We start from the raw sequence: 15316 nt of genomic DNA on the forward strand, positions 1-15316 counted from the left end.
AGAAACAAGTGGAAAATATTGATGTTGAAAATAGTTATTCTGAGGACCAATAATCAGGGATACGGAGAACAAGATCCGAGGTCTGCTGGTATGCTTTTTTAAGGCTTACAAAACTATTTGACTTTTCAATATTTAATTCGATGCCCCCATTCCAATGAGCTCCTGAAAAATACCATTTCAATCATTATTAGAAGCCTTCGGAGGTCATGCTGGGGTGGCGATTAGGGAAAGAGGATGCACTTCATGAGGAAAAGTGAAGGCTCCCGGTCTTCACGTAAATCACCCCGACTAACGACCAACCAGGGCGAAAACCTCCACGATTTTAAATGCACAGCATTACCGTGCACGCATCATACTCCCTTCTCAAAGGACAAACACGCATTCTGCACACGAACTCAAGAACCGTTGCGCAACTGCGCATGGAGACGAGGTGATGGGCTCAGAAAGGTGGAACAGGAACGATCCCCGCCTTCGGTCACTCCTAATGTCCCCTCTGACGTTGGGTAAGAATGTCTGAGGAAACAGAGTACCAAAGGCCACGTGCCGCTCAAACGCGCCGGGCGCGGGGCCCGGGAAGGACGCGAGCAGTCGGGGCGGTGCCGCCACGCTCCTCGGCACCAGAGGCGGAGCTCACGCCGCGGAGTCCCGCCCCAGCCTGCGTCCGCCAGGAGTCCAGTCGCTGCTCTTTTCCAGGCGGGTAAGCCCTAACAGGAGGAATCTAAGGAAGAGTACCGGCTGGCTGTCCTTCCCAGCGCTCGAAGCCCCGCCATGCTCGTCCTCCGAAGCGGCCTGACTAGGGCTCTGGCTGCGCGGAAGCTCGCGCCTCAGGTACCGGCCGCGGAGACGCGCCCAAGCCGAGCCCTGGTTTGGGAGGAGGAAGGGTGACAGCGAGGAGCTAGTAGTCCCGCGCATGCGCTACTCGGCTCGCTCGCCCAGAGTTGCGAGTGCCGCGCATGCGCCCAGCCGGTTCGCGCGCCGAGATTATTCTGTTTCCAGCGCGCGTCCCAGACCCCCGAGCTGGGGCGTTGTGCGTGGAGGGGTGTAGCCAGTCGGGAGGGTGCGCTGGCCAGTGTCTCCTCCCGGCCAGCTCGCCAGCAGCCGTGAACAAGACTTCTGTGGCCTAAGGTGCCAGGCGGCCCTGAGGACTCTCCTGGAGCTCGCGCTGCCCCGTATTTGCTTCCCAGCCCCGCTGCGTTCGCCAGGTTGGGCCGGTGCCAGGTGTTGGCTGGTCGAGCCTTTCCTTTTGATTTGTCCTTTGACAAGCCACCGCCCCCTCCAGACAGAAGGTAGAGGAGAAATAGGTCAACCAGCCGCTGGCGAAAGAACAGGCCTCCCCCGTTTAAACGATATGTACACAACTTCTGAGCGTTTTGCAGAGAACCCTGAAGAGGAGGGCCAGGGTGCCAGTGGTGGAGCATCCTGCCCAGCTGCCCACTGCCTCGTGCGGGTGGTGGCCGAGCCAGGCAGGGCCAGGAACCTCGTAGCAAACAGAATGATAACCTCACTTAACCTTAGATGAGAAAAGCACACAACAGATTTTTGTGATTCATCCTGAACTGTCGGGACTTGGCCTATTCTGTGAATCTACAGATTTTTTCCTTTGATACTGAGGCTTGTACTTCTTTTCTGGAAGGGTACAAGCGGAAGGGGATGAACCTACTCTACAGACTGACTGCTGAAAACTGAGGAACCAGTGATGGCCCATTAACCCAAGATTAGCAATCCAGTCTGATCTTTCCTGATTCTCACTCTACTGGGGCAGGGCCAAGAGTTATTCCTTACAACTTTACTCTGAACTTTGATTTTTAAATATCAGCCAGTTGTTCTCACAAGTGAATTGGAAGTGAATTGAAAGTATTTTGAAATACTTCACTTTATGGATAATGAGCCCGTATTTGGAGATAAGGAGCCTAGAACACTCATGAATCCTACCGCAGTTGTAGTTTCTGCCCTTAACAAAAATCACCTCTCCCTAAGCACACTCACTTATCTCACTGCTGTTACCCTTTCTGTGGGCTTTTCCCTCTTACTGTTTTTTCTTTGAAAGATAATAAAAATACGTGCCTTTGACCACGTATTTGTTTCCTAATACAAATTCCCTGGAAAACGACTTAAAAGCAATTGTTATAAATACCACACTGTCCCGTTTTCTGATATATTTTATTTATAATACTTTTTAAACTATAATACTAGGCAGTTGTTTATTTGGATAACATTCTCTTATTAAAATTTGGTTAAAATGACACAAAAAGCATGTCCAGCAAAAATAAAAGTATCTGCAATAGTTTTTGGAGGGAATACTTGCTTTTCAAGTAAGTTTAGACACTTGGGCAATAGGAACTTAACTCAGGGGACATGAATGGAATGAACTCAAATATATAATTATAATTATGATACTATACACAGATGAAATACATAGACAGTTGTGTGTTTTAACCTAAATTATGTCAGATAAAGAAGTCTACTGGTTTCATTTGATGTACCAGGTAGTCAAATAAGCCCAAAATTTGTCCACAGCTTTGTACCAAAGCTTTTGATAGTTTTGATTAATAAGCTCCATGAAACTAAAAAATAATAATAATAATAAGCTTCATGAAACTGGCACATGATAACCAAACCTACAGTAAGAAGAATTTGTAAGTGAAAATGCCATAGGATTGTGTGGGTGTGAATGTATACTCATGCACATGTATATATACACAGAGGATAATCTCTGGCAGGGCATTTCCTATCTAAAGTTAAGTTTATTCAGACTTGGAGGACTAAATTAGAAGAAAACTTATATATAAGTAGCATACAACTAATACAACAAGAACTAACAGTTCTTAAGGGATATTTTCGTCAATCTGGCAAAATTGGATGGATTAAATGCCCTTCTTCACATTGCATCTGTAATTAAACCTAATAATGATTCAGACAATTCTAACTTGTTGATTTTCCCTTTATAGCATTCATACAGTCCACCACTATGTTATAATGCAGTTGGATAGATTTTAACACTCCATTCCTATCTCTTACCAGGGATCTACTTCATTGGATTTGGGAAATACTTTGACCTGAATAGCAATTTTTATTTTTAAGAAAAACCTAAAAGGGAGTTTTTTGCAAGTAAACACATTTCCATTTTGCTTGCCAAAACACCTGCATATTTTATAAAGTTCACTTAAATGCATAACTAACATATATAGTATTGACTAAAAATGGAATATTGGCTAAATAAGGGAAGACATCTGCAAATTTATTAGAATCCTAATTGTAGTTCTTGGGTAAAGAACTCTTATTAAGACCCCAGTGCCTTCTTATGATTAAATTTCATGAAAAAAAGGCTAATAGTGGATCCCTGCTAAGAAACAGTAACTATATATTCAGCATACTTAAGACTACTTACCTTTATTGACGTTTCTCCAAACAAATGTCTAAAGAGAGATCACAAAAGAAGTACAAACATGGATTATGAGTCTAATGCGTGCCCTTTGTTTCTAGATTCAGATTTGGTTGTAACAATATTATAAACCCTACCTTCCCAAAATATTTAAATTTGCCTTATCTTTCTTCAGGTGTGCTCATCTTTTGCTACGGGCCCCAGACAATACGATGGAACATTTTATGAATTTCGTACCTATTGCCTTAAGCCCTCAAAGATGAATGAGTTTCTGGAAAATGTTAAGAAAAACATACATCTTCGGACAGCTCACTCTGAATTGGTTGGATACTGGAGTGTAGAATTTGGAGGCCAAATGAATAAAGTGTTTCATATTTGGAAGTATGGTATGATTTTTCCAGCTTCAGGGTTGGGTATAGATTTTCATTCTGTTAAATGTTACTTGACACTTAGCTCTCGGATCTAAATTAGTATAAATACCCACAGGTTAAAATAAACTTTTAAAAAGGGGAACAACAACAAAAAACGAATTCAGTGATTTCTCCTCCCAGTGGCACACCTTTAACAACCCTTTGCTCAAGTCCTTATGTTACCATAAATGAAAAAGTGTGGTATCTCGTATTTCAAATCATAAAATTGTGAGCTAGGCTTCAATGCTCAGAAAAATTTTACAATGGTTTGTCATAAAGACGATTTATGAAAAAAATTAAAGCAGTGATTGCAAGAGCCCAAATAGGTAAGATCATAAAGGAAGGGAGAGTTATTTTCTTATTATTGTTGAAGCTATGGCTGGATATCAGGATTTTAGTAGAAACAATTCAGATATGTAGGGGCTTTAGAGTAGTAGAGGTTGATGGGGATGATAGTTAACTTCTTGGCCTCACCCAATGCTAAGATTTAATAATTTGTTATGTTGAGAAAATCATTTTTGTGTTATTTGTGCATTCCAAGGTTCCAGGGAATTTACTGTTCTAGGGAAGTAAAGACAATCAGAGTTCTCCCCATATTGAAGTTGATTTACCCCTGGTTTAATATTCAAAGAAGAACAGGTTGCACGAATCCCCAGGATGTTTGTTACTCCAATGTCTAATCTTTGTGAAGTCCACATCAGGACTTGATGAAATCCAGAGAATTTCAATACCTTCATTTAGTGTTTGATCATCAGTGTCCAAAGTTAATAGTCATGAAGTATTTTAATATGAAAAGTGTTCATTCCATATTTAAAATGGCCCTAATTTAGGGGTTTTCCCTATTGTAATAGAATAAACCCCATTAAAACACAGTTTATGCTTTAATGTGCCACCAGCGGACTCAGGTCCCTTTAAAAAAATCACTAGTAAAGTCTTAATATAACTCACTTAAGCTCTGAGATCCCCAATGTAAACCATAGAAAACTCTTTTACCATCAGTCTTAATGAGACCCTCATAGTAAATATAGTACTAGGCCTAAATGTTTAGTAAATGTTTAAATATCAAACATAAGAGAAATAAATACTGGGTAAAAAGAATGGTGATAATAAGAAAATCAGCACTCCTTCTTTAGAAGCTGTTCAAAGAAGAGGCTTAAAAAGCACATCTTCTTTTCATTTATGTTAAATTTAATTCAGAGTATACCTTGACCTGACCACTCACCACCACCACCAAAGAAAAATAGTCCTTCTCTAAACGGGCGCCGTAATTTAAATGCCTCAAACAATAAGAATAATTAATATATATTGAGTGCTATCTAGGTGCCAAACACTGCTCAAAGCCCCTCTCGTGTACTAATTCATTTAATCTTCACAACAACCCTGGAAGGAGATACTATATCATTATCCCCATTTCACAGACAAGAAACGGGCACAGAAGGATTCAATAACTTAACCTAAGTCACACAACTACCTAGTAAGTGGTAGGGCCTATAAAGCCCACTACATGACATTATCATTAGTTGTTCAAATTTCTACTCCCCTTTTAGACCATGAGAAACTTGAGGACAGATGTCACATCTATTTATGTTGATAGCTGCAGTGATAGAACAGTGTCCTTATGTGGCCTCAATGAACATTTGCTGAGTTGAATGAAATCCAGAAAAGGTATAGGTGATTTTAATTAAGTTTTTATTTTTCTTACTCCTTTTCGTCCCATAGATAATTTTGCTCATCGAACTGAAGTTCGGAAAGCCGTAGCCAAAGATAAGGAATGGCAACAATCTGTCGTTCCAAATCTGGCTCTCATAGATGAACAAGAGACTGAGATCACTTACCTGGTGCCATGGAGCAAATTAGAAAAGCCTGCAAAAGAAGGTAGGTCCTTCCCTCTTAGCTACTTTGAATTCTGATGGAGAAAATACTAAAGATTTCAAGCTATAAAAACTTAACTTCCAGGGGTGCCTGGGTGGCTTAGTCAGTTGAGCGTCCGACTCTTGATATCTGCTCGGGTCTTGATCCCGGGTTGTGAGTTTGGGTCCCGAGTTGGGCTCCATGCTGGGCATGGAGTCTACTTAAAAAACTAAACTTCCCTAGGGAAAAGTAATGTTGTGTTTTATATAGGAATATATTATGATTATAGAGATAAATAAATTTTAGATCTTTGCTTATTAAAACAATGAACATTGAATGATGTTTTTTTCCAATTTGGAAAAGCTCTTAAATTTGAGGTATAAATATAAGAAGTTGACATGGTGGGGCGCCTGGGTGGCTCAGTCGTTAAGCGTCTGCCTTCGGCTCAGGTCACGATCCCAGGGTCCTGGGATCGAGCCCCGCATCGGGCTCCCTGCTCCGCGGGAAGCCTGCTTCTTCCTCTCCCACTCCCCCTGCTTGTGTTCCCTCTCTCGCTGTCTCTCTCTCTAACAAATAAATAAAATCTTTAAAAAAAAAAAAGTTGACATGGGGAATAAAGGTTGAAAAGTTGAGGGTTGGGAGCAGACAAGTATGGTTAGGTGAAAGATGATGTATGATATTTTGTCATAGTTTGGTATTTTTTAAACACAAGTTACAGTTAATCTTAAAATATTAAGGGTATTTTTGCCTGTAAGACTGTGTTGGGGAATGAATTAAAATGTTAAGCTATATTACTGTAGTTTAACATTTTTGTTTTCCTTTTATTTCTCATTTTAAAAATAATTACTAAAGATTTGTCTTCTTGCTGATTTTATTTTCTTGCTCATTTAAGGAAACCTTTACCTTAACATTGTTTCATTTATTTTTTTTTTAAAAGATTTTATTTATTTATTTGAGACAGAGAGAATGAGATAGAGAGAGCATGAGAGGGAGGAGGGTCAGAGGGAGAAGCAGACTCCCTGCCGAGCAGGGAGCCCGATGCGGAACTCGATCCCGGGACTCCAGGATCATGACCTGAGCCGAAGGCAGTCGCTTAACCAACTGAGCCACCCAGGCGCCCTACCTTAACATTGTTTTAAACAAAAGTCAGATTTTTTGAAATATTAATTAATTCAAATGTTATTTTATTTCCCCCATTTTTCCTAACTTTGTAGTATAGAGTACAAGAGATTTGAAAGTCTTGTTTGGATCCTTATCCACCTTTCCACAGGCCTTTCCACAGGCTTCCAGCACTATCTAAAAACTAAGTGGCTTCTCGGACAGTGTCAAATCTTGGTTCTTTTCCTCTTTGTTGTTCATAACTCTTTAGTAACTTTGTGCTTTTTTTTTTCTTCTCAAAGCTACTTGTCCCCTAGTTCCTCTTCCTCTACCTGCCCCATACTTCTGATCAGAAGGTAAAATGCTTTTCAAGTATTTACCTGGATATTTAGGAACAATAAAATCATCTCCTTCAGTTGTTTCGTTTTTTTTTCCCCTACTCAAAAACTCAGACATCATTGGCTCCATCGTTTGTTCCTATTAGAAATGGAATCCTGTAGGGGGAAATTATACAAACAAAAAGTATTTCCTCTGGAAAGAAGAGGAAATATGGGAGATCAGAAAATGCTTTTCTTATTCATTTCTTACCTGAAAGTGCAGGTTCAGGGAGCTCAAAAATCCTAGACTTACTATAAATGCTCAATATTTGTTTATTGACAAAACTTGGGCACCTGGGTGGCTCAAAGATGGTTAAGCATCTGCCTTTGGCTCAGGTCATGATCTCCAGGTCCTGGGATCGAGTCCCACATCAGGCTCCCTGCTCAGCAGGGAGTCTACTTCTCCTTTTACCTCTGCCTCTCCCCCTGCTTGTGCTCTCCCTCTGTCTCTCTCTCTCGAATAAATAAATAAAATCTTTAAAAAAAATTTTCAGATAATAGCTTTATATATCTTCCCTTTTTTGTTGTTCTGTATAAGCTTAACAAGTGATCCTTAAACTTGGACAAGGACTTTCTAAACATAAAAGCAAGGAAAACTAATGCCATAATTCATAAATACGTCTACATAAACATATACATGTCTATGATCCTCCAAATCTGTGTATGTAGATTAGTCTTCCAGTGGAACTGAACTAACCTGATTAGAAATTTCTTGAATATCTTTTGTAAAATAATTATTTTTCTCCCTACTCTAGGAGTCTATGAACTGGTTATTTTTCAGATGAAGCCAGGTGGGCCAGCTTTGTGGGGTGATGCATTTAAAAGGGCAGTTAATGCCCATGTGGATCTAGGCTACTCAAAACTCGTTGGAGTTTTCCACACAGAATATGGAGCACTCAACAGAGGTATAGTTGTCTACTTCTTCTATAAAATTGCAAAGTATATTGGTAATCTATTAAGTTTCGTGGGTCAGTTTGTCTCTTTTTTCCATTGTGGTATATATTTAAACTTTTATTGCCAAATTTTTAGGGTTTTTTTTAATAATTTTAAGGGTTGAAAAAACCTGATTTATATCTTATTTGTTTGGAACGTTAACACCTCATGAAGCCTTTTTCAAATGTTAAAATGTCATGTTTTCCATGACACATCAAAGTGATAAAAAACTGCAAAGAGCCTCAAGAAAGTATCTGTCCTTTCATCTTTTTTTTCCTCTAAATATACTTTTATTGACTTTTTAAAATAACATTATTTGGGGTAGAGAGATTGTCTTGAATGAAAAAGTAGTACATATTTTTACACATACTAAAGAGATGGAGATGCCTTAAGGGGGGAAAATATTTCCCCTACTTAAGAGATAATACTGTTAACATTTTGGTCTTTTTATGTCATCTGTGTGATACACACATACACAAACACGTCATTCATATATGTGTGTCTGTGTATAAATATATATAAATATATGTGTGTACACACACATATGTTCATATATGTATGAGTGACATAGGAATAAGAAAACCAAAATGTTATTTGATATATATATATATATATATATGCTAGAAATAATGCATTTGCATGATTAATAATGACCTCTTAACACTTCATTGTGGGTATACACAGCTTACAGGTAAATATACGTACCTGAATTTATTTATTTATTTGCTTTTAAAGTTTATTTATTTAAGTAATCTCTACACCCAATGTGGGGCTCAAACTCACAACCCTGAGATCAAGAGTCGCTTGCTCCACCAACTAAGCTAAGCAGGTGCCTGCTGAATTTATATTTAAAACATCTATTTGGGGCATTTAACTTTTAAAGTTGAAAGTTACTGCAGTCAGAATTTCAGAGAGTTTTTTATGGCAAACTCTTAAAAATGTATGTAAAGTTCATCTGGGAGGATAAATGACTAAGAATAGCTAATTAAATATTTGAAAGACTCATCATATTGATTTGCCTCCTTAACTTCCTATTTAATGTCCAATGGATATCTCACATCTAACACACTCAAAGCAAAGCTTCTGATCTTTACCCAGAAATTTAACTTCTAGCAGTGTATCCTAAGAAAATAATCAGAATATACAGAAAAAGGTATTTTTAAGTTGGAAAATATATCAAGAGGAGGAAAAACTGAAAATTATTAGATGTCTGTCTCACACCATACACTAAACTGGAATCCACATGGATTATAAAGTGTAGACAAAAAGTAGTCACAGAATTACTAAAATAAAATATAAATGTGTTTAATAAAATGGATGAGAACTATGTTTCTAAGCTAAAAAACAAATGAAACAATGAAGAGAAAAAAAATCAATTGATGATTTTATTTTTAAAAGGCTCAATCTTTCTGCATGCCCCAAGACACCATAAATGAAATTCAAAAGCAAAAAGAGAAATGAAGACTTAACGCAAAGCTAGATATACACATGACTACTAAATATATAAAGAAGATAGAGATTAAGACAATAATGAGATACCATTTTTACCTAATAAAGACATACTTATATAAAGTATTTGATAGGCTGGAAAAAATAAGTACTCAGATACTGTATAGGGTTCATACTGTGTTAATCTTTTCCCTCCCCAAAATTTGGCAATATAAATAAAAAGCTTTAATTTTAAAATAATTTTTGCCAATACTCTAGGAAATATGCGTAGGTGTGTAGTGTGTTAGGATATATAGGAAAGAAGTTTGAAAGGATGTTAAGTGATATTAATGATAATGTTTATTGTCTATTTTTTATAATGGACATCTATAACTTTTATAAGAAAAAACTACTAAAAACATGTGTGCACACTTTTTAATCTTAAATTACATTCTCAGCATAGGAGATAGTAATATGCTGAGTATAAATCAGGACATAATTTCTGGAGGACAGTGTATAATGTGTGCACTGTACATATAGAAGTATATACAAAATACTCTGTGGTTCTCTCAGTTCCAATTTTAGGAGTTCCTGTTGAGGAAATTAGATCCAAACTGCCTGGCTGTAAATCCCAGCTCCACCACTAACAATCTTCGTGACTTCACATGAGTTCCTTCATCTTACGGTGACTTATACTGCTCATTGATAAAATAATGGTAATAGTATCCTAAGATGATTGTGAAAATTAAATGAGTTAATACATGCAGAACTCTTAGAACCAAGCCTAGCAAATAGTAAGCACCCCAAAAATGTTAGTAGTCGTTGTCTTTGACATTGTTATTATTACAGCTACACATGTAGCTGCTGCTCTAAGGTTTATGTCAGCATTGTTTACAATGAGGAAATGTTGGAAACAATGTGGTATGACCCTATGTATATGTGTATATATGTACTTGTAACACACAGACACACATCATATAGGTCCTGTACCTTACAGAGTGTATACGCTTTGTGTATATAAATATGTAAACATATAAAAATACATATGTACATAAATATGGAAAGAGATGCACCAGAATAGAAAAGTAGTTGTTTCAGGGTGGTAGAAATGACTCCTACTTTCTGCTTATCTGCATTTTCCAAAATCTATACGGCTAACATATCTTACATTTAATTATAAAAAAATTTCAGTATTTTATAGAATCCTGAAATATTTTGAATGATATAAATAATCAACTATAAAGGGTTGGGATAAAAAAGTTGTCACATAGCAACATAGGAGGAATTCACATAGTCATTAAAAAGTAAGGTTACTGCCATGGAAAATAAGCATTAGTTGATTTTTAAAAATACTACTAAGCATAATATACACTAAGACCTTAATCTGATTTTACTCATTTTTTAAAAGAAATACACTAAATATCAGTAGAGGTTCTCTCTGGGTTGTTAAAATTATGCTACTTTTAATTTTCTTCTTTGTATCTTCCAAATTTTCAGTAATAAACATCTTCTTTATAATTTTTTAAAAATAAAGTAAAATATAGTAGAAAGTCATAAAATTTGGGTCTAGCCTTGATTGTGTCTTTAGTGGTGGTACTTTTTCTTTCCAGCCTTCCTTTTCTTCATCTATAAAACCAGTTTGATTAATTAATTAATTTCTCTCCCAAATCTCCGACCCCCTCTGAAATCTTATTACTAACATACTTAATTTTACCTTTTTGATATCCACTATTTTGATCTAAAGAACAAGACTTAATGTTTCTGATTAATTTTTCTGTATTTCTTACTTGTAGTAACGCCATAGTCTTTAGACGCTGTTTTTGGTTTATTTCTGCAGTTCATGTTCTTTGGTGGAATGAGAGTGCAGACAGTCGTGCGGCTGGGAGACATCAGTCTCATGAGGATCCCAGGGTTGTGGCAGCTGGTAAGCTATTTCACTAGGCATGAAGTATTCGAACCACAGATTCGATTCAGTCAGTAACTTTATATGCCTTCTTATGAAATGTGTTTTTCCAGTTCGGGAGAGTGTCAATTACCTCGTGTCTCAGCAGAATACGCTTCTGATCCCTACATCATTTTCACCTCTAAAATAGTTTTCCATTGAAATACGAAGCATTGCATTAACTGCTATAAGATGTGTCTGAATGGTGCTTAAATTCTCCTAAGAGATTCTCACTTGCATTTGAAGCAGGTGGTAAGTTAATTTTCTGTGTCTCCACTTCTGAAGCCATCTCTATCCTTCCTTCCTCTGTTCCTCTCCACCTTAGGAAATAGTTCTGTTCATATTCCCCTTGGCATTTTCAGTGTCTGTCACACATTAGAAATAGTTGCTACTGGGGCACCTGGGTGGCTCAGTTGTTAAGCGTCTGCCTTCGGCTCAGGTCATGATCCCAGGGTCCTGGGATTGAGCCCTGTGTCGGGCTCCCTGCTCCGCGGGGAAGCCTGCTTCTCTCTCTCCCACTCCCCCTGCTTGTGTTCCCTCTCTCCCTGTCTCTCTCTCTCTCTCTGTCAAATAAATAAAATAAAATCTTTAAAAAAAAAAAAAGTTGCTACTACTGGATCTTGATTTTTCATTGGTTTCAGAATATCTCTTGTACTCCCTTTTGACAACCCTCTGCTTTTATAATGTTTTCTTATATTCAAATGATGATTTTACATTTTGAACCCGGTATTTTAAAATCATTTATGTATAATGTCCATCTTTTCATGTCTGTTTTTTTCTGAGATTTAAAATATTTGTGCTCAGTAAAGTTTATTTTGTGATCAAATGGGATTCTAATCTAAGATCAAATATATTTCTTTATCTTGGCAAAGTCCAGTGTCACCTTTGTCATCCGTATTAATTATGGTTTTCACATTAATTATGAGTCCCTCGAACTTCGAAAATAATGTAACTAGGTCTCTGTTAAAAACTTCAGACTTGTTTTATGTGCTGAAATGTCTTCATTTATAGTTAATTTTTGTTCATTTTGGATCACTAACAGATACTTGGGACAGCTATTTGTTTTGAAGAGATCTTTATGGTTATGAGAATGGTTGCCTGAATAAAAGCCTACATACCCATTCTGCAGGTTTTTTTATTTGTGTTTTGTATTTATGCGCTCTTTTCTAGAGCTTTTACTGGGTCATTGTAGGGTAGTGACACGGTAACAACTTAACAACTTTATTGTAAATGTTAAGTTACATTAAGAAGATAACATAATCATCCCAGAAAGTTTTCAGTACCACCACATATTCTATCTAAGGTTTTTCTTCAAACACCTTTAATTTCCATTTTAGTTGAGTGCACCTGCCTTCTAAAACTAGGTTTAGTAATTACAAGCTCTCTTGATAGTCTATATTTCGAGCCATATTATTTTGTGTTTCTAAGACATATTGTGAGTATAAAATAGTAAATCATGAATTAGCTGTCTTAAGGGAAACTTGGAAAACAAAGTACAGCATAAGACTCCGGATAGAAGAAATGTCTTAAAGGATTAAAAAAAAAAAAAAAATTGAAAGGTGAGATGGGTGTTCAGGTGCAGCATATACTATTAACAGACAAGAATCCAAATAAAAGCTTTGTGATCCAGCTATTGTCATGTTTTCTGCTTCACAGTAAAGCAGAACTCAGTAGAGTTACACGTATATTCCCCATCTTTACCTCTTACTCTTCCCTCAACCTGATCCTTGTCAGTCTACTGAAAGGACTCTTTTCAAGGTCACCAAGGACCTCTGTCTTACCAAATTCAGTCGTCTTCTCTGCCTTTACCTTGCTTCTCAGCAGTGTTGGGACACACTGAGAGCAGTGTTTGCCTTCCTGAACACTTGATTCTGAGCTTCAGTATAGGGTGTCAAACTCAGGTTTTCCTCCTCACTGGCCAATCCCTCTCTTCCTTTTGCTGGCTTCTCTTCCACATGTGGGTAGGATCTCAGGGCTCAGGAATGTTCTCTATCTTCATTCTCTCTAGGTCAGCCCATTTAGTCGCAAGGCTTAAAAACCATATACGTACTGATGACTTACACATTTTTATCTTCTTTCCCATCATTGTTCCTGAGCACCAGACTGAAGTATGAATGGCCATTTTAACACAACCATTTACCTAGTTTGAGTCACAAACTAGAAGTCACCTTGATAGCTCTTGCCCTCAACCCCTACATGGAGCTTGTCGGTAATTCCTGTTGGCCCCGTCTCTAAAATAGATCCTGAACATTACTATTCCTATGTCTGTTGCTACACCCTTGCCCAACCCACCAACATCTTAGCCTCCCTTCTGTCCCTTTTCCCCATACAGCCAGCATTCTTTCTGAAACAGTGATTACATCAAACCACTACCTTGTTTAAAACTCTCCAGTGGTTCCTCATTGCACTAACAATGAAATCCAGATACCTTAACATGGCCTGGGAGGCCCTACAGGTTCTGGTTCCTGCCCCTTCCACCACTCCAGAGACTGGAATTCTCTCTCTCCTTCCCCAACCTGCCAACCTTTTTCCCACTTGGGGCTTCTGCACCAGATGTTCTTTCTTTCAGGAACATTCTCTCTGCCCACCTTCAAATGTTGGCTCCCACTTATTTGATCAGATCTGAACTCAAATGTCACTCTTCAGGTGGCCATCTCTGACTCATCTCCATCATTAACTCATAACCATGGTTCATTTTCTTCTTAGCACTTACTGTAGTCTGAATTTATTATATGTGTTTGTCTACACATCCATTGTGAATGCGAGTATGATTTCTCCACTGAAATTTAAGTTCATTAGAGCAGGAATTCAGTCTTCAACACTGCACCCCACAACCTAGAAAAGTATATGGCACACAACAGAGTTCAATAAATACTGGTTAAATTATTGTATCATGATGCCAGGCGGATTTTATGAGAGCAATTGTAACTTATACTCACCTTCACCAGAAAGAACCCTCTGCCAGTGTGGTAGCAGCTTAACTTTAAACAAGTTCTTTATCCACTGAGCCACAGTTTACTTGCACATCAAATGGTCTTGCTTACCTCATAGGGCAGATAGCTAATTAGGGAGTAAGTGAAGTGCCTGACAACACAGTAAAATACTTGAAAAAGGTAGCTAATTTTCTACCTTTTCATATTTAATATATGCATTACCATTTCAAAGGTTCCAAGGTTCTTTTGAACCTACAAATGTGTATATAGGCTCTTCTCTAGATAGAAGGTTTTCCTCCAGACTCATGGGTGACTTACATGGTTATCTAAATTACTTGCCTTTTCATCTTTCAGTAGCTTTCTTCTCTCGATTGTCATTTTTCACAAAGAAACACAGCTTTCTATCATTTCATTGACGTCGCTGTAATGTGAACTTTAAGAGGGAAAGACAGCTGCGATGCTGATTCCAAGTGCTCAAGAAGGCTCACTCACAAACCGAGATCCTTCCTCTGCACGCAGTGGGCTGCGCGCCTTAGCAAAGGACCACTCGGCACCTGTCCTCAGGGCCGTTAGAGGCGGCCCCACAACTCTGCCATGCTGCCTACGAGGGGGAGTCTGACGGAGGTTCTTCAGGTACCGAGATAAGCAGACATCTCTCCTGAGACTTCGCTAGTGAGCTATGAAAATTACATCCACATGTCTCGTCACAGCCCCACATAACCCTGGCTTTCGACTGCACAGCACTTTCTACAGGAGAAAGGGAAGGCACCTCCGATGTTCCTCTACTTTTTCCACTTTTTCTGCGTGCTCACCCAGGCCACCAAACCCCGCAGACCTTGCTAGTATACTTGGCACACGCTGTCCTTGTATTTTCAGTTTAACGAACAAAAGACCTCTGAAGGCGGCCTTTGTAGCTTCAATACCAAATAAAGCAGTGAGGTTTTTATCAAACAAACTGAGCT

At 38.3% G+C, this 15316-nt stretch overlaps 2 protein-coding genes across 2 annotated transcripts in view; one reads left to right on the forward strand and one right to left on the reverse strand.

Annotated features, from left to right (window-relative positions):
• LOC135362690 (phospholipid-transporting ATPase ABCA1-like) overlaps window positions 1–592 on the reverse strand; it is a 20131-nt gene extending 19539 nt beyond the window's left edge. Inside the window, exon 1 of the mRNA XM_064579303.1 lies at window positions 174–592. The gene's annotated coding sequence lies outside the window, so the exon portion shown is untranslated. The remainder of the gene's footprint in view (window positions 1–173) is intronic.
• LOC123849864 (protein NipSnap homolog 3A) lies at window positions 585–12544 on the forward strand. The gene is made up of 6 exons (XM_045882816.2): window positions 585–828; window positions 3558–3768; window positions 5512–5667; window positions 7874–8023; window positions 11317–11403; window positions 11496–12544. The coding sequence occupies exons 1-6, from the start codon at window positions 769–771 to the stop codon at window positions 11570–11572; spliced, it is 741 nt and encodes a 246-aa protein (XP_045738772.1). The 5' UTR covers window positions 585–768; the 3' UTR covers window positions 11573–12544.
• Window positions 12545–15316: the final 2772 nt, after the last annotated feature.

This window comes from Mirounga angustirostris, unplaced genomic scaffold (genome assembly GCF_029215605.1).
Source record: "Mirounga angustirostris isolate CCGP_5_RB_7025 unplaced genomic scaffold, mMirAng1.0.hap1 SCAF_15, whole genome shotgun sequence".
NCBI classification, from domain to species: domain Eukaryota; kingdom Metazoa; phylum Chordata; class Mammalia; order Carnivora; family Phocidae; genus Mirounga; species Mirounga angustirostris.

Excerpts from the sequence above, each read along its gene's own strand:
- LOC123849864 (XM_045882816.2), top strand. The coding sequence starts at position 769 with ATGCTCGTCCTCCGAAGCGGCCTGACTAGGGCTCTGGCTGCGCGGAAG. Across the intron at positions 829-3,557 it reads CGCGGAAGCTCGCGCCTCAG|GTGTGCTCATCTTTTGCTAC; the intron begins GTACCGGCCGCG and ends ATCTTTCTTCAG. Across the intron at positions 5,668-7,873 it reads AGAAAAGCCTGCAAAAGAAG|GAGTCTATGAACTGGTTATT; the intron begins GTAGGTCCTTCC and ends TCCCTACTCTAG.